Source organism: Dermacentor andersoni, chromosome 4, assembly GCF_023375885.2.
Source record: "Dermacentor andersoni chromosome 4, qqDerAnde1_hic_scaffold, whole genome shotgun sequence".
NCBI lineage: Eukaryota > Metazoa > Arthropoda > Arachnida > Ixodida > Ixodidae > Dermacentor > Dermacentor andersoni.
The window spans coordinates 145,133,299-145,158,657 of NC_092817.1; the positions used below are offsets into that span (position 1 = coordinate 145,133,299).

A 25,359-nucleotide genomic window follows, 5' to 3' on the forward strand; every position below is an offset into this window, starting at 1 on the left:
TAAACCAAAATGATTGTTTTTTTTTGGTCCATTTATAGCCAAAGCCTGGCTGAACGTCACGTTTGTGGAGCCCTCCGGGTTGCTTTCTGGCGGTCACACGACTGTTTATTCCACAAACTCCATTGACTGGACGCTGCTTTCTGTAGAGCGGGATGATTTGCCTGATATATTTTCGGTAAGTGCTAGTTTTTTTTTTATGCACAGAGTAGGAGAAGTGTGCGAGAGTGACTATAAGAACAAGGAAAAGTGCTAGATTCCGTGGAAATAACGATAATGAAAAGTATGATAGGTTTCTTGCGTCTTGGGTCGACTACAATATGTCGGTGCGCTCATTTACTGCTAAATAGTATTATATAAGGATTGAACGACTTAAGCTACTTTATTCTACTGTTTGTTAATATAGTCCTTACGTTACACTCTCCTTCGTAAAATGAATTCTAATATAGGCTCCTACCAAAAGCGTTTCTGTTTAAACACATAATGTCGCATGACATGAAAACCTGGTGAAAATACAGTACAATCCTTCTATTTCATGTCCTGTGTGAGCTTGATAGGCTTTTGCTCATGCACTTCTAATTGACTCAGGCTACCCTTGTGTCGAAAAACGTTTTAGGATTTACATTTCCTGTGCCCGTGTGCATAATTTACGTTCTTCTCACGTGAGAAATATAGCAGCGCTATTACATCTAAGACGGACCGTTGCGTGAGTAACTGAGCTCGTGTAAATCAGTCACATGCCAATAACAAAGCGGCCTCGCAATGAACGGTATATTCTCTCCTATGCGCATTTGTATTCGCTGCAATGCATGTGTGCGCTTAATATTTATTTACTTCAATCCTCGCTAAGCGCAGTGACGTCCTTTCGCGTTAATTGACGCATTTCATATTTAGAAATTTTTCGGGGTTGTATTAGTGATACGTGCGATAATGCCCAGCAGTGAAGAATTGTTGCTCATGGAATGATCTCGCGAACTTGTTTCAGCAACGTTAGCTGTCGCATATGTGGTCCTTAAAATTGTAGTTTTCAGTAGCGCATAATGGTCATCCAGTTAAGCCATTCTGTGCAACTTGCCAATTTCTGATAATGTACGCTTGTCTGCTCAATGTAAAAATTGACTCCGAGTACCGCCTGCCTCATCTATTCATTCCCTCTTATCCTTATTTTAGTTATTAATTCTTCCTCCTGCATGAACCAACCGGGCCAACAATAACTGTCAGAAATTTGTGCTATGAGAAATCTCAAAAAAGCTTTCAATTTGTCTTGTTTTATTCACGTATACAGTTTGGCTTTTCAGAAAATACTTGCATAAACTACTTTATCTATTTCACCTATGTGCGCAACCGATGCAATGTATTATGCAACCCTACACAACCGTAGTACAAAAAAAAATCTATTTTGTTCAGGGTTATCATTCTGTTGACTACTCCTTGTAATGTGCAGGTTGTGATCACCGCGACGGCAGGAGAGTTTGCTGGCAATGTTGCTATTGATGACATTTATGTACGCTCTGGCAACTGCGGAGCAACATCACAAGCAACAACTGCCGCACGAACTTGTAAGTCTGGTACAAAGTACAATCGACAAATATTGATCAGAATAATATTTTTTGGTGATTGGTCACAGGCTGTTTGCTACAGCGCCCAGTAAATTGAGTGGATATATCGAAATGCCTAACCTGAAAACTTTAACTGCATAAATTTTGAATAATTTATAATGGTTTTCTAGAGGCCATAACGGTTTTTTATAACTGTCTTTAGAGTTTTTACACTATAAAGAAATTAGAGATGCCACCCTGTTTGTACTAGGGAAAAAGTCTCTTCTTATATATCATGGGCAAGTATTGACTATATGGCAGAATTGAAGCCCATTCGGGTAATATGTTGATATCAGTTCGACATTACAGTTTATTCATATGGGAACAACGCATCTATGGCAATTACTGACTGTTCCTAAGTTACTTCGCTAAGTTTTCTCTGTGGTCCTGCGTGACCGGTTAAAGGCGATACTCCTTGTCTGTAGGGGGATCCAAGTTCTCTAACGTTAGTATCGCGAGAAAGCTGTATTGATCAAGAGAAATATAAAGTTTTCACATATTTGCGTGATGAAATGTGAAATGTTACATAAAAAAAATGAAATATGAAACTGTACATAGTGGAATAAATAGTTCTACAACTATGATTCTTTGCACTGTAGGTAATACAAGGAAATTCTCGCAGAATATGGCACACAGCAGAAGCAGGTTGTTTATTATTAGAGAGCTTTACCTGTCTAAACGCTTGTGAAATTTTATTAGAAAGAAAATGACTAAAAATTGTGTGTGTGGAAATTCTTTCCTGACCTTGTCCTGTTGCGCTGCACTATGTTAGCTTAAAAACGTTCACCCGTGCGTCGAAGTCGCTTTTGAGTACTTTAAAGTTTGATAGGACAGAAGGGGCTAATAAGTCGCTAGAATTAATTTGTAACAATGGGCGTCATGTTAACTACAATTCTAATAATACATTTTCATATAGTTAAAGAAAGTTAATGAAATAGCCACATTTGTGCAGGTGGCCTAAACGCGCTTACTACGCAGGGATAATAGAACCTTATTACAGCAATACTCTTCTAATTGTACCGCCTTTATAAAAGTATTTTCTTGCAGCTTAGGCAATAAAATAGTTGAAGAAAAATGGTAGTTCAACAGACAGCTTTTAACGTTGGATCCTAGAGTTGCCGACGCAGTCTTTTGGAATAGGCTACTGGTCAGAGCATGTTACAAACAAAGTATAGTATTTGCAATACTATATAGAGTAATGAAAAGCAAAAGATTTCTGTAAGTCTGTTTTATTTTTACGTTTAGTTTTCTTTGAATTAGTCTTCGTTACGCACTGTCTTCTTTTCGATGGACGGTGAATTTTCATTACAGACACCACAAAACCAACAACGTCATCAGTGGTTCCTGAGCAGCCATCCACAGCTGAGACTGCAGCGCCACCAATGACAGGTGATGCAGCTTTTCATGTGATACCCTTGGAGCTCCTTTCTAGAAAAGCCCATTAAATGATGGGAAGACTCAGCTTTTTCAAATGTCGGAACCTTTCACGATTATATTGCGTTTAGTGTTACACTGACGATTTCAAGTGAAGGACAGCACGTGGACGTACGTAGCGCAAACTACCAACTGTTTACTACTGTTAAAGAACGCGCTTACATACAAGGCGATATGGCGCGGGGGAGGGGAGATATGAAAAGATATGACAAGGTGACGACATGTGGTCATACTTTGGATCAGGCATACATCGTTTACTTGCAACCGTTCGCCGTGGCAAACTCGACCTCAGCTTCAATAAGCGCCAGCGCGAGTTTGCCAGGGCGAATGGGTGCACGTAAACGACGTATGCCTGACCCAAATTATGATCACATGTCGTCACCTTGTCACATCTTTTTATATCTCCCCTCCACCACCGCACCATATCTCCTTGTATATAAGCGCGTTCTTTAACAGTATTAAACAGTTGGTAGTTTGCGCTACGTACGTCCACGTCCTGTCCTTCACTTAAATCGTCAGTGTAACACTAAGCGCAATATAATCATGAACGTTCACCAACTAGCCCCCTTTAATGCTTTACTAAACCTTTCACGGTGTGGGGTCTCCCCCAAGGACCTTGCATCCTTGTCCTGCTTCTTGTCTTCTCATAGCTGATAGAGGCATCACGTTTGATCCACGTAAATGCTCCTTAGTTATTTGCTTTCAGCATTCGCCCAATTGCGTAATGTAATAGCCCCAACTTTTTCTTCGGCATCATGTCTAATGTAATTTCTTTAATGAAGGTCTTGTGCGCAAACGTCTCAGTCGGAAATTGTGTTTGATTTTCATGGACAAAATTTCTGCTCAAGCAAACAAGAGCGCAGATTTGGTCAATTTTCCTGGGCTGTAATATTTGAACATTCCCTCTCTAATGCCCCCCTCCCCCGCCCTGTTCACGTACACATACGCCCTCCAGTGTAAAACACTCAGCATAACAACACCAGTGTTTCTATTAAAATGGTTTCCCTAATATACAAAAGTGCAAGAACACATGCATGCTCTAGACTTCAACTTTTGGAGCATGTCCGCCTTGTTTCTGGTTATATTAAGTCGATTCACTATTAATCGTAGCAGTAAAAGCGATGCCGGCTTGAGCGATAAAAATAGACAATGAGTGCATTATTCCTAATGATGTTTTACAGAAAGTGTTGCAGGCAAGTATAGAACATGTGAGGGTAAATTTTGCTGCCTTTTGTCCTGCTCAATCCAGCACTAATACGTGTCTCAAAATTCTTCAGCATGGCAATGACTGTAGCCTGAAATGAAATGCTTTCTACCTAGAACCCAAACGGAAACAGCCTAAAATTTCCAATCAGGTGCTGCAGCATCTTTCACAATGAAGCTGCCGTGGCAGACCTATGCGGTGTAGAAATCCTCGGAAATATGAAACACAAATTATTTTGGGAACGGAATAAGTATACCACAAACATATTGGAAGGTTATCTTGGGCACTTCTGTAGCCATGTTTGGCGCAGTTTAATGAACCGTGGAGTAATGAAAGCTCTGTGAAGTTATCACATTTATTAGCATGGTCATTTCAGAAATATTGGGAATCCAAACATAAAACTTAGTAGGAGCAAAATATTTGTAGTAGAAGTGCGCTCGGGAACGTTTGGATACGGTGTTTGGATACGGTAGAGAAATTCTCAACTGCTGTTGGATATTAGAGGCAATGAAAGAAACTAATATTGTTGCTGCAAACATCCGCCATAACCTTTCTGCCTGAGAAGAGATAAGCCTACGTTTATCTTAGTTATAGAAAATATTTTGTAGGTTTAAAACTGTTATTTCATAATGGGAGAGAATTTGTAAATGTACGTAGCTATAATAGGCATGGTCGGAAATGTACACACTGCTGTTGGAGCTTTATAGCAGTGCAATAAACTTTAGAATTGTTGCTCTAAACAGCCTACCTTTTTCCCTAAGCGAGGCAGCACTATGTTTAGAATAACCCGTTTAAATCCTCGTGCTATTTTCTGAAGGGTTAATTTGAGAACGATATTGCCAGAAGTCGTGCGCGTAGCCCCGATAGTTCAGGTACTACAGCTGCGACTCGGTGGGAAACGTAGATCAGTGAGCTGGCGCACAATCGCAGCGAAACATTTCCGCAATGCCCCAAATGCTGCGTCTTTGCCAGGAAAATTCTCCGATGTCACGTCCAGACATGGCCACCCCACGAGGGCGAGCCTTTACGAGGGCCTTCCTTACCCTCATCTGCTCACGTGGTGAGGTGAGGGAGAGTTGAGGATCGTCTTCAGGAAGATTGGTGAGGGTGGGGTGAGGAAGGGTGGAGGTTGGGCGAGAAGGGCGAGGAAGGGTGAGGTGGCGATGTGAGGTTAAATGAGGGAAAGGCAATTCATATTGTTGAAGTGCAGAAACGTCACTGCGGTAGTATGTGTGGTGAGTTTACAGTGTGAAGTTTTCAAGTGCGCTGGCAGGAAGTCTCTAGCGAAGGTGTGCGTCACAGCCCACTTTCAACAGCATAAAGTGAAAAACGGCTGTAGATGTTAGCTGTAGCTATACCTATGGAAAGCTGACGACGACTTTTTTCGGCATCACTCCGATATTATTTTCAAGTCGTATATGGGCACTCCAGGTGCATTTTTGCCACCGCCATCGCCGTGATGCTCTGTATAAGGTCAAACGGTGATAACATTTTCGCCGCGCGCCGTATGCTGTATGGGCGAGCGAAAGCATTAGTGGGTGAGCCGACGATGGCCGCTCAATCTCAGACGCGCAAGGAAAGAAAACTTGGAGGAAGCGTGGCGCCTTCCGTCACGCGCAAGAAACCGGGAGGAGGGGAAGGAGGTAGTAAGGGGCGCTGTGCTTCGGCGTTAACTACGTATGGCGCGCCCGCGCCCAGTCGCGCGGGCTTTATCATCAAAGCGATGTGCTTTGGGGGCCGAGCCGAGGTGAGTCGACGGCTCGTAGCTTAGCGTGTGCTGCGTTCTCGCCGCTCTGTTTCCGTGAAAACCACAGACAGCACGAAGGTCACTTAACTCGCTGCTGTTGCCGTGATACCTCACGCAAGCGTTTTGACAGCAAGTGACTTCGATCATGGAGTGATACTTGTACATATTTTCCTGTGCCCTCTCACACCATGCTTGTTCACTTAGTTCATAAGCGAATATTTACCAGTTCATACGGCTGATAAAACTACTATCCTTACTTATAATGGCTGTCTACTAATATGCTATCGCAGTCGATGCTTCACCTTTCGGACAAAAATGCGACTTTTATTTTACTGATCGCCACCCTTCAGCGCACTCCATTGTCTGAAGTAAACAGCTTGGAATTTACGTTTTCGTTCTCTAATTGAATGAATAAAATTTCAGTTTGAGCCTTTTTGGGCACTGATAGTGTTTGTTGACACATGAACTAAAGGAAACATCAAGGGGAAGAATAAAATGTCACATGTACCTAGAGTTCGTCTACATTGCAACCAAAACTCGCTTGTTTTATTCTCAAGCTCTAGCTTGGCAACAACAGTCGATATACTTTATTTACAGTAAAGATTCAGCTTAAAGGGAAGCTGAAAGCTTTTCCAGAAAAAAATGAGTGAAAAGCAGTACGCCGTGGTTTTCAACCCTCTGAATTAGAATATCGCAACGAAATTGAGCGAAAGAAAGCGCAAACATATTTTATTTCGACGAAAAGTGCAGCAGCAGACACGCCCAGCTCGCGCGCCTCGTTTCCGCCTGTGATTGGTCGGGCGCCTCGTGACGTCAACAATGGTGTTCGTCCGGACCGACTGCTGCCGCTACACACGAAGCACGGTGCAAAGTAGTTTGGTGGTGTTTTGCTGAGACGCTCATGGAAATTTTCGAGAGCTTGCGTTTCTCTGAGGAGTTCGGCGTTAAGTCCAAACTCTACGAGAGCGATATTGCGCGCGACAGTGACGGGCGACGGCTTCGAGCGGCAAAACGGGCCGTCGCTTGAACAAATCGCTCGGTGTTGTCGCTCGATCGCTCGTTTCTAGAAATCTAGAACTCGTCGCTCGTCACCCGGAAATGCTATGAGCAACTAGCCAATTGTGGGAAGCCGAAACAGCATGTACATAACTCAAATACTACTGTTTGTCGCACGGAACGAGCAAACTATTGAATTTTACACGTGCAAGAATAAGAACCTAGTGCAAGACCTTCAGAAATATTTTGTGCTCCTTCTTCAGTAAAATACATCAACTTAAATTGATAAAGCATGCGTCACGCTAGTTTCGGCGCGTATATTGCTGCCCTCATACCGGGAAGTCGTCGCTCAAAGCCGTCGTTCGCGTGGAGTTCGGCTTGCTGACGACGAGTGAACGCGACAGCCATCGCCTCGCTTGTAGCGCTGTCGCTGTCGCGTGCAAGATCACTTGTAAGGGGTTTATACTTGTACATACTACACGTACGTACATAATTCTACATAATAGACGTACGAGCCGATTGCGAAGAGCCGGCCTCTCCAAGAAGCAAAAAATGCTGGTGCAAGCACTGCTTTCCACGCGAACGAAGGCGAATTGTTAGCATCTCCTTGTGTTGGAAATGTTCTTTGGCGAGTATGTTTTTTGCTAAGCTGCATTCAGCGTTCCAGTGAGTACGTTTCCGGGCAAACAAGTGTAGTGTTTTGTTCCTGCATGCCTCCTCGTAGAACGTAAGCGGTGATGCGATCTTCAGCATTTGTGCGCTGCCCCAAAGCTGTCGGCAATCTACACAGACGGTTTAAACGCGGGAAAAGTTTACCGGCTGTTGTAGCACGTGTAGTATAGAACCTTCATCAGCGCGCCATCCGCACGCTACTCGTAACCGGCGAATTCCGTCGGCTACGTGAGATGGTCGGTTTCTTATGTGTGCGAGAGAAGGGGCAGCGCAGCGTCTTGGCGTGAGCAGGCTTTCCAACACATGCAAGCTTTACGCTTGCACTGCGTTATGGTAGCTGCATGCAGGCTGTTTCACAACACACGTGCGAATAGAAAATTCACGGCTCTTGGCGATGAAACCTGCGTCAAGGGTGGGCGATAAACATGCACCTTCCGTTCAGCGTGCTAACTATTCTTTTTTTTTTAGGAGAACCCAAAGCACGCATTATTGATAAACTCCGGTAGTAATCGTCCCGGAAGTGTTTAGAGCACAACACTGTTGTTCTTAAGCGCTTGAAGTTGTTTCGCTTCACAGCAGCTTCTTGTCTTGCAGGAACTAATGGAACATCGGAACATCGTCGCGGCCGCTGGTGTTCGTGTAAGCGTAGGCTGCACAGAACGCCGGCATGATCGGCCTACAAGTTTAATTGATGCTGCGTACATCAACTACCACTCCTATATACACACAAATAAAGGAATGTAGGGTCGAGCGAAGCAGATTAGGACTGCACGCACGCAGAAATAAGCCCGGGCAGGCACGGTCGCGGAGACTGCGAAGGAGCGGAACACCAGTGTTGACGTCACTAAGCCGCGGTTTCCGGTCTCCGCTCGCATCGTCAGCGTCAGCAGCAGCGCGCGGCGCTCGACGGGGGGCGGAGCTACAGCGCAATTTTAACCGACGATTGCGTCGCTCCTAAGTTAAACCCCCTCCCCCCCCCCCCAAATTTAACCTTCATGGTTTATAAGGTTCCCGCATCCGTATACGAGCGTCTTATTGAATTCGACAGACTCTTCAGCTTCTCTTTACGTGTTTGAGCTTAAGCTGCACAACATCGAGTTGTACGAATTTTCAAGAATTAGCAGAGCAGAAAAGTTGAACAGATTAACTCGTAGTTGCTTAGTACATATTCATGAATCCCGACAAATTTTCTATTTTCAAATCTCCAAGACCAGCCTGACACATCCTGCATAAAAAACACAGCTAGCCATTTATTAGAAACATGTTGGCACTCAGTACATATATTTATGGACCATCCATTGTAAAAAATTAGTCTATTTCATGCTGTTAATAAATGTACTTATTAGTGGAAAAATATTTCCTTCGCGTTTTCGATGCAATAATGTAGGCTTATGTAACTACTAGCGAAGTGTAGTAATTGATACTGATGTTCTTTTTTTTATTTTGCCCACTGCCGATATGCAACCATGGTGGTATAAATTGAAGACGTGACCTCATCCTTGACAAAATCACCATTAGTTTCTAAGCAACCAGGGCTAGCATGCACTCACGAAGATAAGCTTTGGTAACGTTCGCATCTTAAGTGGCATTTCGTATTTCTACAAAATGAACGCCGTCGGAGGATTTACCACTACGAAAAGAAGGAAACGTCTTAACATTGTTACGCGGTGCGTTATTTTGATGTGTCTGAGTGCGTGTGAGCACGGGTGAGTTGTAGTTTAGTGAGTCTGAGCGCCTCGTTACCTATCCTAAACTGCCGTTTTCTTCCGAGACGGTCTAACGTTACTTTAGTTTTCTGCAGATTAATCTTTAGACCTAGAAAAGTGGGTCTAAAAATAATCTGCAAAAAACTAAAGTAATGTTCAACAGTCTCGGAAGAGAACGGCAGTTTACGATAGGTAGCGAGGCGCTGGAAATGATAAGGGAATAAATCTACTTAGGGCAGGTATAGTGACCGCGGATCCGGATCATGAGACTGAAGTAATCAGAAGAATAAGAATGGGATGGGGTGCGTTTGGCAGGCATTCTCAGATCATGAACAGCAGGTTGCCATTATCCCTCAAGAGTAAAGTGTATAATAGCTGTGTCTTGCCAGTACTCACCTACGGACCAGAAACCTGGAGGCTTACGAAAAGGGTTCCACTTAAATTGAGGACGACGCGACAAGCTATGGAAAGAAGAATGATGGGTGTAACGTTAAGGTATAAGAAAAGAGCAGATTGGGTGAGGGAAAAAACGCGAGTTAATGACATCTTAGTTGAAATCAAGAAAAAAAATGGGCATATGGGCGTAACCAGACTGATGATGATGATGATGATGATGATGATGATGATGATGATGATGATGATGATGATGATGATGATGATGATGATGATTCTGAGTGGGAATGAGTCAGCCTCCTGGCTGAGTAAATGTTTGATGAGTCTTAGTCCCAGTGAACCCTGCCTAGCATAATAGTGGTGTGTATGAGTCCGAGTAAGTTCTGAGCAAAAAGACCATTCTGTGAGTAGTCTGAGGAACTTGTGCTTATTTTGCCTTCGTAATCACAAATAAAAAATTATCGCTTACGCATCAGGTGGCGGGGGCTTAGTTCCCACGAGCCTTTTTATACATTTTTATGACTATGTTTCAAGATGATCACGTGAAGCTCCCTCTTATGTCTTTTCGATCCTCCGTGTTTGATGCACGCGATCAGCGCGATTGACAGCAAATATGGTTGTCAGCAATGTCACTGCTAAATCTTGGCATCTGCAATTAAGGTACTTATATTGTCATAGACGAAGCTGTGGTTGATTTCTTGCACCAAACAGTACTTAAGAAATTATCAGCGCTTATAGCGTTATGGCCGATGCTTCACAAAAACATTACAGCGAGCTGGACCTCAAGCGTTTCGATACTAAATCGTGGATAAGTGACTTAACGTATTGTCATACTTCTTTGTGCACAATTGCAGCAGGGAAAATTTTTCCTTAGAAGGCAAGCCTTCATTTAGCACTGTGCTAGAAAGAAAGGAGCGTGATCTCTCCCGAACTGTGAAAAACGCGCATGCGCTACAGAAACAAAAGCGTGTGCACACAGCACGCATGAACGCACTCACATAAAACCAAATAAGAATTCGCGTATTCTTTACGGAACACTTTTGCACATCCTATGTTTAGGTGAAATAAATTCAGCTCTTCTAAGGTCGTGCGCCATACTGATTTCTGATTTCTGATACATGAAAACATGGTGAACAATGCACACTTTTAGACAAAAAGTACACCCTTTGAGGTGTATATCTGCCCCACAACAATAATTGTCATCTGCCTTGCTTGCGTTTTCTTTCTTGAAAACGCCGCACCCGCTACTTTCCTGTCGGGAATGCTATGCCAGGCTGATAACGCGCATGCCATTCGTTACTGGAAAGTACCGGGCTCGCAGCGTTAAAGAAAGGAAATGCGGACAACACATGTGACGATTATTGTTGCGTGGCAAAAGGGTGTAATCTTGTTTTAGAGTGTATAATGCAATTTCTCGTATAATAGCCGCTCTCGTGCATACTCTTTATCTAAATTATTCGCGTTTGTAATCACTCTGCATTCCCTACATATTAACCTGATATGAACACATTTTTATCGTTGATATTGTTGCGTAAGAAGACGCAGATTAAAAGCTATATACAAGTATATGTACAACGTAATACGCCGCACTTGGCCAAGAGGCAACAGCCCGCGCTAGCGTCCAATCGTCGTCGTCGTCTTCCTACTGCTCGCCTCTTCGTCATCGGTAATACTATTACCGATGACGAAGGGCCATCGCCGGTATTAATGCGATGTTTAACAGTTGTAGTTTGGGCCAAAGGACGATCGTTAAAGTCAAAAATATCGTTGTAGGAAAACAGAACACGGTAGAGCTCACGAGCGTGCTCGGACGGCATGTTGGGCGCAATCGTTTTCTGTAAGTCGGCGATGGTACAAGTTGTCGACTGAGATGGTAGAGGAGGATCGGCTGAATTGCCGTCTACCTCAATAGATGCTATTGAGTGATCCTCGAATGAGCAAAGCTGGGCCAGAGACATCCCGCGTGGCAGCACTTGTGTCGTCAAGCCAAAATTGACCACTGGCAGGCAGACGCAATTAGCCGTAATAGATAAAACGGTATGAGGTACCGTGAACCCGTGTGTAAGGAGGACGTCTTGTATAGGAGCCGCGATATAGTGACCGTCGGGCACTGGTGGGGATGACGCTAGGTTAGCGTAAGTCAGTGCCCTAGTTGGCAAGTGAACGAAGTTGACGGAACTGAGGCGACTGGGGTGTGGTTCAGTGGGATCCAGAACAGGCAGGTCAAGGCGGAGAGTACTGGCGGAACAATCGATGAGAGCAGAATGTGCGGAGAGGAAGTCTAAGCCGAGGATGATGTCGTGGGGACAGTGGGCGATGACTGTGAATAGCACAATTGTGGAGCGGTCGGCGAAGGAGACACGGGCGGCACACATACCAATTACGGGGGCTGTTCCGCCATCGGCGACACGGACAACATGTGTCGTGGCGGGCGTGATTATTTTTTTCAGGCGGGTACGAAAGTCCGCGCTCATTACCGACAAATGCGCCCCAGTGTCTATAAGAGCAGATACAGGAACACCGTCGACTTGCACGTCAAGAAGGTTCAGATGAGTGGGCAACGTCAGTGGAGGATTTGGCGGCGTAGGGAGCAATGCAGCGTCACCTCGAGGCGCTGCTTAATCTAGTTTTCCGGCTGGGAGCGGCGTCCGAAGGGAGTCGGCGAAAAGGAGCGACGGGGCTGGGGAGAGCGAGATTGTTGTCGTTGGGGCGAAGGTGAACGAGAATAGGGGCGTTTCGGCGCAGGAGAGTCAGTGGCGGCATTATCGAAGCGTGCGGCATAGGGACGAGAAGGGCCACCTGAGGGGCGAGAGTAGGCAGTAGAAGCAGACCGGGTCGGGGAAGTCCAGCGACTTCGACAGTGCCGAGAAATGTGCCCGATGCGACGGCAGTGAAAACAAATGGGCTTGTCGTCAGCAGTGCGCCATTCAGCTGGGTTGCGGAAACGTGGTGGGTAAGAAGATGCGGGACGGGGCGGAATCGAAGAAGCCGGATGGGTATCAGGGCGATGGGCCGAGCAGATGGTGTGAAGGCCCATGTTTTCGAACTGCTGGCGGACAACTGCCTGGATCAGGGAAACCGTGACTGCAGGTGCGTTGGTGGGGCTGGAGTCGAAGGCAGCCGGATAGGCGGCCTCAATCTCACGCCGGACGATCCTGGTAATATCGCCAGTGTTGTTGGGACGAGGAGCGTCGGCACAGGAAGATTTCCCTGGGGTGTTGGGCAAACGGGCAAACTGCTGATCGATACGTCGGCTTTTAGCGAGTTCCAGGCGGCGGCACTCTTTTATAACAGCATCCACCGTCGCGACGTTTTTGAATACGAGCAAGTTGAAGGCGTCATCGGCAATGCCTTTGAGGATGTGGGATACCTGGTCTGACTCAGTCATGTGTGCATCAACTTTGCAGCACAGAGCCAAGACGTCCTGAATGTACGTGACATAGGGCTCTGTTGACGTCTGCACACGGCCGGAAAGCGCCTTCTGCGCGGCAAGTTTGTGACCGTAGGGGGTGTCGAACAAGTCTCGGAGCTTTTGCTTGAGCGAATCCCAACTGGTGAGCTCCTCTTCGTGCGTCCGATACCAAACTCGAGGTGTGCCACCGAGGTAAAAGACTACGTTTGCGAGCATGATAGTAGGGTCCCACCGGTTATTGCGGCTGACGTGTTCGTACAGGCTGATCCAGTCGTCGACGTATTCCCCATCTTTGCCCGAGAATACACCAGGATCACGAGGAGCAGGGAGAGTGATGTAGGTCGTCGAAGTGGCAGCAGGTGTCGGAGGCGGCTGACTCGAGTTGTCATCGCCGGGAGCCATGAAGCTAGGCTCGACGTACCGTCCACTGCGAAGCTCCGTGACGAGGTACAGGGAAAGTCCACCTGCACCAGATATGTTACGTAAGGAGACGCAGATGAAAAGCTATATACAAGTATATTTACAACGTAATACGCCGCACTTGGCCAAGAGGCAACAGCCCGCGCTAGCCTCCAATCGTCGTCGTCGTCTTCTTACTGCTCGCCTCTTCGTCATCGGTAATACTATTCCGTAGCAATATGTTCAGTTCAAGAGAAAATCCGAGTTTGTGAGATCTCTGGGTCAAGAAGACCTTTCTGTAACTGAATGAGTGAGTCCGAGTGAATTCGGCTGAGTAGAAGTTTGCTGAGTTTGAGTCCGAATCATCCCGGCTCAGTATAATTCTGATAACTCGGAGTCCAAGTGAGCCCGGCTGAGTCGACTTTTCGTGAGCCGGCGTCCGAGTGAGCCTGACTAATTATAGTTCTGGTGAGTCTGAGTCCAAGTAAACCCGGCTGAGTAGTATATTCGGGAGTCTGAGTCCGAGAGAACTCGGCTAAGTAGAATTTTGGTGAGGCTCAGTCTTAGGGAGCCCTGTCAAGTATAGATCAGGTTACTGAGTCCGAGTGAGCCTGGCTGAGTATAGTTCTGACAAGACTGAGTCCCAGTTATTCCGGCTGAGTAGAATTTCAGTGAGTCTGAGTCTGGGTAAGTGCCGTTTATTTTTCCGACCTATGGTCAAGCGCCTAAAAGCAAACCAATGTGGCAAGCTTTGACAGCAGGAATGGCCCTAGAAAATCCGTGTTGTTAACTAAGCTCACGGGTCAAGCAAATAGTTTATTTGAAATTGTAGAAAACGGTAGGTTAGAGAAGGATGGTAGTGTTTTCCTCGTAAGGGTGATGGTGAAGGGGGGTGGGTAATATTATCATAAATGAAGATGAGGGTGAGGAAAGGTGGTTAAATTTTTCAATGTAAGGGTGAGGTGAGGACGTTAGTTGCAGCGGCATGGGTAAGGGAGGAAAACATAAAAATTCCTCACTTTTGGTCATATTGAGGAGTCCGTCAGGCGTTATGAGTACCTTTGGGGATTTCTACGAATATAAAATTTCGGTTGAATTCTGCAACACATCTCTACCTTGCCGGCACAGTAAAAGACGCATATTAGTGTACTTGTCACATAGAACATTTATTCAAGTGAAGAAAAGCGAATGCTTGTCAAATTTTCCTAAACATTTGATTGCTAAGGCCACTTCTTGGCGTAGGTTAGATTTCAGGTAGTTTTTCTTATGACAGAGGGCTGGACCACTCAAAACTAGCCTATGCGATTAGGGGAAATGCTGCAACTTTTGCTTATAGAAAAGCCATCTGTGCTTCGTCTCAGCGCTTCATAGCGCTCCAAGGCAAGCCGTATAATCTGACGTTGTGCAAGTATGACGGAAATTTGTTCTTCATATTAGGTACAGAAAAAAACTTATGCCCACAATAATGGTGTTCTCAAACGCCGTGACATTATGGATTAGACTTGGAAATCCTGTTAACTGCATTTGTGATCCGTAGTAGGCAATGCTTCCGTGTGGAAGCCGAAAGGTCAGCCCCTTTGACAACACCGCTGTCTTCCGCGTACTGTTTTTCTAATGTGAAGTTACTTCCCAATCAGAGGAACCGCATCCAATGGTCGAGTTCAAGGCAACTCTAGCTCAGATGTAGTCATTAAAAAGAGCAAATGGTTGCTCACTTAGATACGCACTTCCGAAGACAGACGCCACAAGATATTGTTAGCTGTGTTTGCGCAGTTGAAGCTTTCTGAAAAACCTAAGCAGGCGATGTTCCGGTTGCATCGCATTTAGTTCCGACGAACACTGCCAGTCAATGAGCTATGGCTGCACTGAGTAGTTCTGAAGCCTTCTCGCTTCATCAAAAATGTTCGCAATAAGTGGTTGCTCTTGTCGTCTTTGAATGACTTGAAACAGTGTAGGAAAGCTACCAACAGGCGATGGACATGTTCTGGGCCTTCGATGTCGTGATTTTTTTCTTTAGGTTAATGAGCATTCACCTTCGAATTGTAAAACAGTATGTTATGCGAGAAATTATTGAAGACGCCATTTCTTTCGGGAAAACAAACGGGAAAAGTTCTGGCTTTTGCCGTTAGGATCAATTATACATTAATATGGCTTAGATAAAACGTTATTATTACTAGTAGGGTATCAGCATATCAATAAATTGCCCTCTAAGCATTTCTGAGTTTATTACTAGCTGCTTAAGATCTGTGGAAGAAGTGCAGCATGCTCTCTGTAGCATGCTTTATATAGTGTATAAGACATTGCATGGGAGGGGGGGGGTGCCATAGGCCCCAACATAACTAGATCCAGGAAACTTTCATTGACACTTACTCACAATGCGCTGTTATGCGTGGAAATATTTGTGCAAGCTGAGTAGTCTGGCAAACACACTAAAGAAACAACCTCGACTCACAAGCCGGGATGCTGGCGATTGATCAGACGTAATATACAGAAAAAGCGCGTGCTGTCGTTAATTATGTACGATGCGCGGAATTGCGCAAAAAAACACTCTTAGTAGACGTGGGACATTCTTATTCATTTGCAACAAAAGATCCGATAATCCCGCATATATACCATAGTTCGATCAAAGCGCGAATCTTGCAATCATACAAAAAAATCGCACGCTGTCGTCTTGCCACGGGGGTACTTACCTGTAACGTCGTTTGTAACTGGTGTGTTACATTTCTACATGCACAACTTTTCTCCACTTGCGTTACGACGCTGGTAATTCACTTTTACTTTTTTCATTCTGCGATACCACTCGAGGTAGAGAAAAAGCTGTTTGATTTTGCTGATAAAATAACAACACGTCCATCTTCAACAAATACCCGCTCTCTGCAAAATTGCATTGATGACAACTTATGTAGATCTGTCATACCGAACTTTTATTTTGAGCGCTGTAACGAGCTAGTATTGTTTCTACCTTCCAGAGCAACCAGCAACTCCATCAGCAGGGGCTAAATTAACAACAGCGTCAACTGCAGCACCAGGCCCACACTCGACAGAACCATCATCGGAGTGCTCTCGCGGTGAATTTAGCTGCAGAGATGGCGGAACCTGCATACCCGCCTTGTTGCTGTGTGATGGCGTTTCTGATTGTCCTAATGGACTCGATGAAATATGCAGTAAGTACTTCCCTAGGTCAGCGTATAGCCGTTTTCTTTTTTGTCCAGAAAATACCCTGTATTATCGAGGTATAACACTCTCTTGCATATGACCAGCGTCTTCGTCCACATTTGGACAATAGGTGAGAAAGAGGAAATGCTTGGTGCTTTCGAATGCAAAAATTGTTATTTTGCACATGCAAAAATTATTACTCGGCACATGCAAAAATAATAAATTCTGAAGTTTCCCGTGCCAAACCACGATCTCATTATAAGGGACACAATATAGTGAAGGATCCGGAATAATTTCGACCAACTAGCGTTTTGTAACCTGCACAAAAATATGAGTACACGAGCGTTTTTGCATTTGTCCTCCATCGAACTGCGGTTGCAGTGGCAAAGATAACACCCACGTCCTCGAACTTAGCAGCTGACTGCCACAACCACTAAGGTACTGAGCGTAAACGTATTTCAAGAACCTTTATGGTTTAACGAAAGCGAACAACACCATTGTCGGCCAAGGTGCTCCTAAAAGGTTAGGCTCCAAATCCCATATGATCTGCTATGGCTACTTTCACTACTGCTTTCTACAACACATTGTCAATGCAAGCCCATCTCTCAACGTCCTTTGAATGACGGATCTAGCGGTCCTTGAGCGTGAAGCATATATCATACGGAATAGTTTTCGATGAAATAGTTTTCACATTCTGATTATCAGTTCATCATAGCTATGAATCTACAACAAAAGCACAATTTTCCTATTGTTCGGAACTTTGCTTTGTATGTAGCTTTCCTAATTATTCACTGCAAGTAATTGATAACAAAATGGTAACACTTTATTACCTAGCATGAAGAACGAGTTGTACGTTTTGTGTCAAAAAGGCACTCAATTTCAATTACGCTGTTCGCAGTAAAGAAGAAAGTAACAAAAGAAGACGGGTCAGAACTATCTTATAGGTGAATGACAAACTTCAGGCTTTTATTTTTGTCCCACTCTTCTTTCCGTCTTTACTTCCCCTTTCCCTTCCCCTAGTGCAGGGTAGCAAACCGGAGGCTTTAACTCTGGTTAACCTCCCTGCCTTTCTCTGATTTGCATCTCTATCTCTCTCTCTCTCTCTCTCCAGGCAACAAAAGAATACTGGTCAAAGCCATTCCATTTAATGTTTTTAGAGCGTTGCTTACCGTTTAAATCGGAAGGAGTGAGTGAGAAGACTTTAGTTCGAATCAGAAATATTCGCGCCGTAGTGGGCTCGGGCACCCGCCCAGGTTACGGCTGAGAGTACTTGCCCCCCGGCGGCTTCCTTTGCCCGCTGTACGGAAGGACACTGGCAATGATTAATATACATGCACTGCAACAAGCATACAAACTGCAGACTACCATGGCAACACATGTTGTCAAGTATTTGAGAATTATTGAGAATTATGACTACGTCTTAAATATCGCACCCAGTTAATGTTACACAGAATATACATATCTTCATGAGCAAGCTCTATTTCATTCTCAACAAAAGAAACGCAGTGTCTCCACATCTGCATGTTCTCATTGATGGCCACGTGTGCTCTTTATCATCGATAGGACCCTCTTTATGAGTGTTCTTGTGTGCATCACACCTTGCGTGTTCATTTAGAGAGTGAACGTTTGCTGTAATTCATAGTGCCCATAAGACTGTGCGCCATACATTGTGCCATATATTAGTACTGCTGTCGGTGTCAATGTTTCGCCCATCGAGCTCAATTGTGCCATTTTTTTTATAATACATACATCAACGCTTTCTATCTTACAGGTGAGAAGAGCATCAACCTATGTAGCGAAGATAAGTTCTATTGTCCAACTAAGTATCCTGACACTTGCCTTCCACGTTTCCTCCTCTGCGATGGTCATGAAGACTGTTTCGGCAGTGCTGATGAATCTCTCTGTGGGGGTGAGTATAGGAAAGGAATGAGGTGTGGTAAACATTTGACTTCCACGAGTTCAATATTAGTTGACAACTTTCGGAAAGTATAACGTCACTCATAAAAATTCTCACGTTATTCACAAAAATTTTCTTGATTACATTTTCAGATGTCTAGCTTAGCTTATTAGATAGATGCTCCAATATACTAAAACACAGCATCAGGTAATGCGATAAATAATACGCTTTTCTGAATTTAACATTAAGTAATAGTTCTCTTTGGGAGGGGCGGTGTGGGGTGAAGAGTGTTCACTTTTGAAGGCGTTCACGAGTTCCCAGACAGCTCTCACTTTCTTCGAAGGAGGAATTTCAGTTTTAAGTATTCACAAAACTTCCAGGGTGAGATGCAGTATCCCCCGTGATTGGCCACTGCATCACGACAGACTCTAAGGCGCTGGTTGCTATGCGCTCATCCAGAGATTAATGTCAAACTTAGCGGCAAGCGCAGGAAACCTCGCACGAAGATCGAAGCAGACGCTCCTTCCGTAGCCCTCGTATAGGCGTAATACTGTGATCAGGTGCGCTTCTAGAACGATGGTGCCGCAGCGTAAGAAACGCATTACAGCCAAGAAATCGTGCTGCTTGTGGCAGCGTTCATCAGCAAGATGGACGGACAAGTCCATTTTCTTTGTGAAATTTCCGCTTGCACCAGAAGATTGGCGCCGAAGAGCCACACGGATTGCGAATCTCCGCATCGCAAAGCTGTTGCGAGTGCAATGGTGTGTCCTCGAAGTTTTGCCCGAGACAGTTTCATTTTTTTCCCAGGCGATGATGGGCTGGATCTTAGTGTGAAAAAAAAAAACGCGGACCTGCTGCTTGTGCTACAGTTGAAGTAACGCCCTGTGGCAAATTTCAGGTTCAGCGTGTGCGTGTTGTGACATGTACTTTCATGTGATAGCCGCTGTCGTAACGCAGCTTCTCATCTGAATACAGTAGAACTTCTTTCATGCCTGCCCGTTACGTTCTTTTTCCCGGTGCCAACGTTCGCAATCAAGAACACAAACAATGACCCAGAAGAGTTACGCTCATCTTTTACCGGTTTATGCGTTCGCGGAAAGCACATTTTTTTCCCACTGACGTTCATACGTCGCCACATTGCGATCGTATGATGCGGTTTCCTGCAGCTAGGTACCATGTAAACAATAACATGCGCGAGGCGCGCGCCATCGAGAACAGCATATAGTTGACCGGTACCAGCAAGTCTTCTCCCTGGTCATTTCACGTGGCATTCATAGATATCACCGCCAATCCTGTTGCGATAAGCACCTTACCCTATGTGTTTCCCAGCACGTGGTGCCGTAGGAAGCGTAGCGCACGCTTTTAATAGGCGATAACGAAAACGCTGCTGCATACTGCGATGGTATACGTTTTCCTGCCGCTAGATCCCATCTGAACACGAAAAGGCGTGAGGCGCGCGTGATCGAGGACAGTATATAGCTCCCCATCTCACGTGAAAATGACGGCGCGCACAGTTTCTTATTCAGGTACCAGCAAATCTCCGCCCCGGTCGTCGAGCGCGGCATTCACAGTTATCAGCGCCAAACCTATTCCGATAAGCATCTTATCTGTTTTGCTGCGCGTGGTGCGTAGTGTCATTGGTAGCGTACTGCAAACCTTTAGTAGGCGACAATCCAAACGCACCGCCGTTCCCTGCGGCAGGCGGCACGATGTGGGTATCACGTTTCGCTTTGGCTGCATCCGGCATCGCCCACGAGATCTCGTTCGTTTCGGTTTCCCGTCGCCCTCTTAAAAATATTGGGCAAAAGGAAAACAACAAAACGCGTCTCGGGCCGCTCGAGCACCACCAGCTAGATGCGCGTCCGCGTCTCGTGCCACTACGATCCGCGCGACGCTTCGCAGTACGTAGATGTAAACAATAGTTGTATCTTTCAATTTTTTTAAATATTACTTCGGATCGTACGTTTTTCTGGTTAGTACGTTTTTTTCGCGTTCTTTTTTAACATATGAACGCGGTTTTGCTGTACTTGTACGACACTCCATCTTTGAACGAGGCTCTTTTATCGGATACATGCGATGCACAAAGTGGGACCACGGCGAAGTCTAAAATCCAACTTGCCATCAAAAATCTCAACATCGGAGTTCCAGGTGCTGCTAATAACGTTGGTAAATCGTTCTGTTCAAGCACTACTTGAATATGCGCCAGCATGCAAAATAACTATGGGGTGTCATAGCAGTACGCCTTCTTTGCGGCCTCGACACGCTAGCCAATTAATTAGTGCAAACTAGTAGGAGCTGATATGAAAATGTGTAGTTATAGAAGTATCCCATATGAGTATCTCAAGCCAATGGGCATTTAAGAGGTGAAAACAGTTTTGGCCTATTAAATTGCAGAATACTTTCATTATAGAGAAATGGGCAAAATTAGTTTAGATGCATGCAAGAGGTCAGTTAGCATCAATTTACATATCAACAGATTTTTTCCCCTTTTCTTAGTTTACACAGCAGTCATTGTTGGCGGTACGAGGATAGCGGAGGTAATCAGTCATGACGTGGCCGTGCTCGAAAAGCCAAGTCTGCACATGGTGCACAAGTGTGTTTCGATTGTAAGCATATCCTTCGGACTCTTTTTGTTGCGGTAGCAATTACATCGACACTCCAAGCGCATTCCTTCCGTCGGTGTCGTCGTCACCGTGAGGTTCCGTACAAATTCGAAGGGCGGTAACACCATTGGCGAAAGTCCTACGCTGTATGTGCGAGAGAAAGATGACGATCACGGCTGAATCTCACACGCGCGAAAGGGACAGAAGCTGAGAGGAAGTACGCCGTCTTCCGCGGCGTGCTAGGCACCTCACGTTGCGAGTGACCGGAGAGAGAGAAGGGTAGGGGCGGCGTTCTACTCCGGCACCAATTGTGCATGCGACGGCTGCGTGCGGTCGTGCGGCCGTATCTTGAGAGCGACGTGCGTTGGGGAAAAGTCTAGTTGTGCCGGCGGGTCGTAGCTTAGTGCGTGCTTTGTATCCTCGGCGTTCACTTTGCGCTGGAGCAATAGATAGCACGAGTATCACTTCGCTCGCTGCTGCTGCCGCGTTTCCTCACGCCAGCGTTCTAACAGGGAGTGTCCGCGGTCATCGAATAAGATGTGTTCATGTTTGCTGTGCGCGCTGACAACATCCTTGTTACTGTAGTTACCAGGCGAGTGTTTTCAAGTTGATATGGCCGATAAGAGTACTATCCTTACTTGGTATGGCTGTCTGATAATTTGGTATCGCAATCGATGCTTCGCCTTTCGGGGGAAACTGCGACTTTTCAGGTTTCTCTTGTTTGCAAGGAAATCAATCGGCAACCTACTGCGTATGCAAAAAGCCTCGTGTTCTGACGAGATATCGCGCTTTGTGAGATCGCATCCCGAGAACAATTTAAGCGCCTTATTAATTGACATTACTGAATTTTACTAGTCGTTGCCTCATGACGACATACTAATTTATGTGTAAAGTATTACCACGTTGGCGTGGCAGCCCTGAGACCTGACGTCTGTGAGGGCACTTTCTAGCGCTCTTACAGTATTATTTTAAGTCTGACTTTATTAGGTGCGAGAACAGTTGCTATTTGCAAAAGCAGGATATGCACAGGATGATGTATGGCCTCAGCACTGAGCGATTTATTTCTATCGCACCTGTACAAAAGACTAGCCACTCAACTTCCACATAAGAAGGCGTTCATAGGTTTTAGGTACATCGATTATATTTTTGTTTCGTTTAGATAGCAACTCATCAGATTTAATTGAGGAGCCTCTAAAGTACTGTCCATCGCTGAAAAATGCTTAATATCTCTGCTAATTCTGCATGAACTACCCAGCAACACAAGTATCCGGTTCCTGAAGAATGTTTAAACGCTCTGCTAATTCCGCATGAACTACACAGCAACGCAAGCACCCGGTTCCTGGGTATTAGGTACATATTTACTGACAACCATTCGGGCTGGTGCTATGAACCATGAGCTAGAAAGCCTATTCCTCTGTTTATCTCCACAAATTAAAACTCATTAAGAGGGCGATTACGCATCTCTGTTTTGAGAATGCTTTGGTGAAGTCGTGTTCACACTTTTTGAATAGCAGTTCCAGCCAGCAACGCACTCATGTTTCCGAGGTAGGTCATGTGCAGCACCTCTTGGTTTCCTCTTGATTCTAAACTGTAAAATAATGTCACTTTGGCGAGTGTCATACCCTTGCGTTGTAATTCTTCCTCGATGGCAAACTCATCCACCCCGTCCCTCTAGGCGCTTGCAGCAGTTCGTTACTTCAACCAGTCGAAGACAGTAAAAGACCTCCTTTGCTTCCTTGGTCTGTGTTCAGAATTAAGCTTTTCGTAAAGTGCTTTCATTAAGGACGCTCATCTCACTACTTCAGAAGGTCAGATTGTTCATATGAACTACTGTGTGTCAGTCTGCATTGTGCCAACTAAAATTTCTGCACACCTCAGGTTCAATGTTGCGTCACTTTGACGCTGAGACCGAACTAAGCTTCCCACGGATGCTGGTGACGTGTGCGTTGGACAATACTCATAAACGTACATGGCGGGCGCCAGCAAGTAATTGCCTGTACATGCGGGCGCCAGCAAGTAATTGCCTACGCAAGCCGTGCTCTTACCACGGCGGAGCGGATTGACACCGTAACAGAACTTGAATTCCTGCGGTAGTCTTCGCCATCCTCTACTTTCGATCCCATTTGGCCAGCCGCCACTTCAGGGTGGTGATAGACCACCATTCTCTTTGCTGGTTGATTGGACTACGCAGCTCATCAAGCCGATTAGCTCGGTGGTCTTTAGGGCTTCAAGAATACGACTTTTATCTCGCATACAAGACGGTTCTATCACACAGCACCGATGCTGATGGTTTATCTCGCCTTCCGTCAGCAAGTACGCCAGTGACGGATGTTGACGTAGGTGAATACCTCCGTGCCATACCCGCAGAGTTTCCTAATGCCATTGCCTTCAAGTCTGGGGCAAAGCATGACTTACATCAGAACAATTCTTGGCGCCGCTCGGTCATCTGCACAGGACTCATCTTTCATTCATTTTCACGATTATAGTATAAAATGAATGTGTTATGCTGAAGCGCTCAAATTCTCCTCGTGATTCCCCAGACATGGGCGCCAATTAGCCCTCGCGCCATGCACGATGATATCATGTCAGCCCACCTTGGATTTGCTCGGACACTGCACCGAGTGCGCCAGCGTTTCGATTGACCTCTGGATGACAGCGCAGCAGTACGTTTCCCGTTGTGCTGTTTGCCAACGCCATAAGCAGTCGCAGGTGCTGCAGGTGCTTTGCAGCCAGGTAAGCCGCCAACCTTGCCCTTTGAATAAGTTGCTGTGGACCTGCTAGGTCCCTTCCCTAAGTCTACTACAAGGTTTCGCCGAAATATAGTGTCGACTATGTGTCCCGGTGTACTGAGACGGCGGTGCTTGCTTCGGCTACAGCAGAAGACGTTCCGTCTTTACTTTTATGCAGAAGCAGCAGTGACTGAGTACAGCAATTTCTTTACTGCTGCACTCCGTCATTATCCGTCACGGTGTTCCACGCACTGTCATTAGTGATTGTGGATGGTAGGTTACGGTGGACGTTGCTGAAGATCTGCTACGCCTTTGTGGACCTAATTACCGGTACTCGACACCTTGCCAGACGCAGACAAACGGCCTCACTCAGCATACGAACCGCACCCTGACAGACGTGCTTGCCGTGAATGTCTCCACAGATTACAAAAATTGGAATTCTCTTTTACCATGTCTAATGTACGTTTACAATATTGCCAGTCACGTAGTGACAGGCTATGTGCACTTCTTCTCTGTGCCCGCCGCCCACCAAAGGTTTATCGACACTATCCTTCCATGGACCCCACATGATGACTCTTCAGTAGGCCAGACCCTATGCCGTGCCGAAGAAGCGCGTCGAATGGCTTGCATCAGGACACTCTCCTCTGAAGACTATGCCAAGACTCGTTACGACACTCGACATACATTCGTCATATTTGCCCCTAGGGAGTTTTTTGGCTTTTGACATCTGCACAAAAACAAGAGGATGTACACGAAATTTCTGTCAAGAACACTGACTAATACGTCATACTTTCATGTTTGAGTGATGTGCCATACGTCATCGCAAGAGTGATTTCGCAGAAGCAGCAGTGACTGAAAACCAAGCTATGCACGTTGCTGGACGGAAACTGCACCATCATCGGGCTATATAATCAGTCTGCCCTTGTAGAAGCTGTCACCCTGCGCAGCGGTGCCGAAGGCAAAGAAAGTTGAGGAATTCGCGAGGAGCTGGCGGCTGCCTGTTGGCCTTGAATGACCGTCCTGTCCCTTGTGCTACGCTAACCCTCCAGTATCTTGTAAATAAACTCATCCCATCTTTTATGATATACTCGTACATCCTTATGTAATATTACAGTACAAATTTAGCCTACTTTTCAAAGAGAGTGAACGTTTGCTGTTGTCCGATACAATAAGTCAAAGTCAAAATGAATAACGAACAAAAAGTCGAAGTCCACCAGATACTGGCCGACAAGTGAAAACTTGGCTTCTATGACTTGGTAGCTACGGCCACTTAGGACGTTTATGCCATGTAATCATCTATGAAAGATTTTTCATTTATTTGCCTGTCTTATCAGGACCTAGTGACAACAATGATGTCCTATGGATATTCTATGGCCATCCCATTCCCTGCAGAGTAGCATGTAGGCAAAAATACTC

General features: G+C 45.4%; 1 protein-coding gene across 1 annotated transcript in view; it reads left to right on the plus strand.

Annotated features, from left to right (window-relative positions):
- LOC126537869 (MAM and LDL-receptor class A domain-containing protein 1-like) overlaps positions 1-25,359 on the plus strand; it is a 255,308-nt gene that overhangs the window by 224,741 nt on the left and 5,208 nt on the right. Inside the window, exons 57-61 of the mRNA XM_050184966.3 lie at positions 39-175; positions 1,442-1,556; positions 2,907-2,984; positions 16,528-16,722; positions 18,486-18,623. Coding sequence (XP_050040923.2) covers positions 39-175; positions 1,442-1,556; positions 2,907-2,984; positions 16,528-16,722; positions 18,486-18,623 — 663 coding nt within the window. The remainder of the gene's footprint in view (positions 1-38; positions 176-1,441; positions 1,557-2,906; positions 2,985-16,527; positions 16,723-18,485; positions 18,624-25,359) is intronic.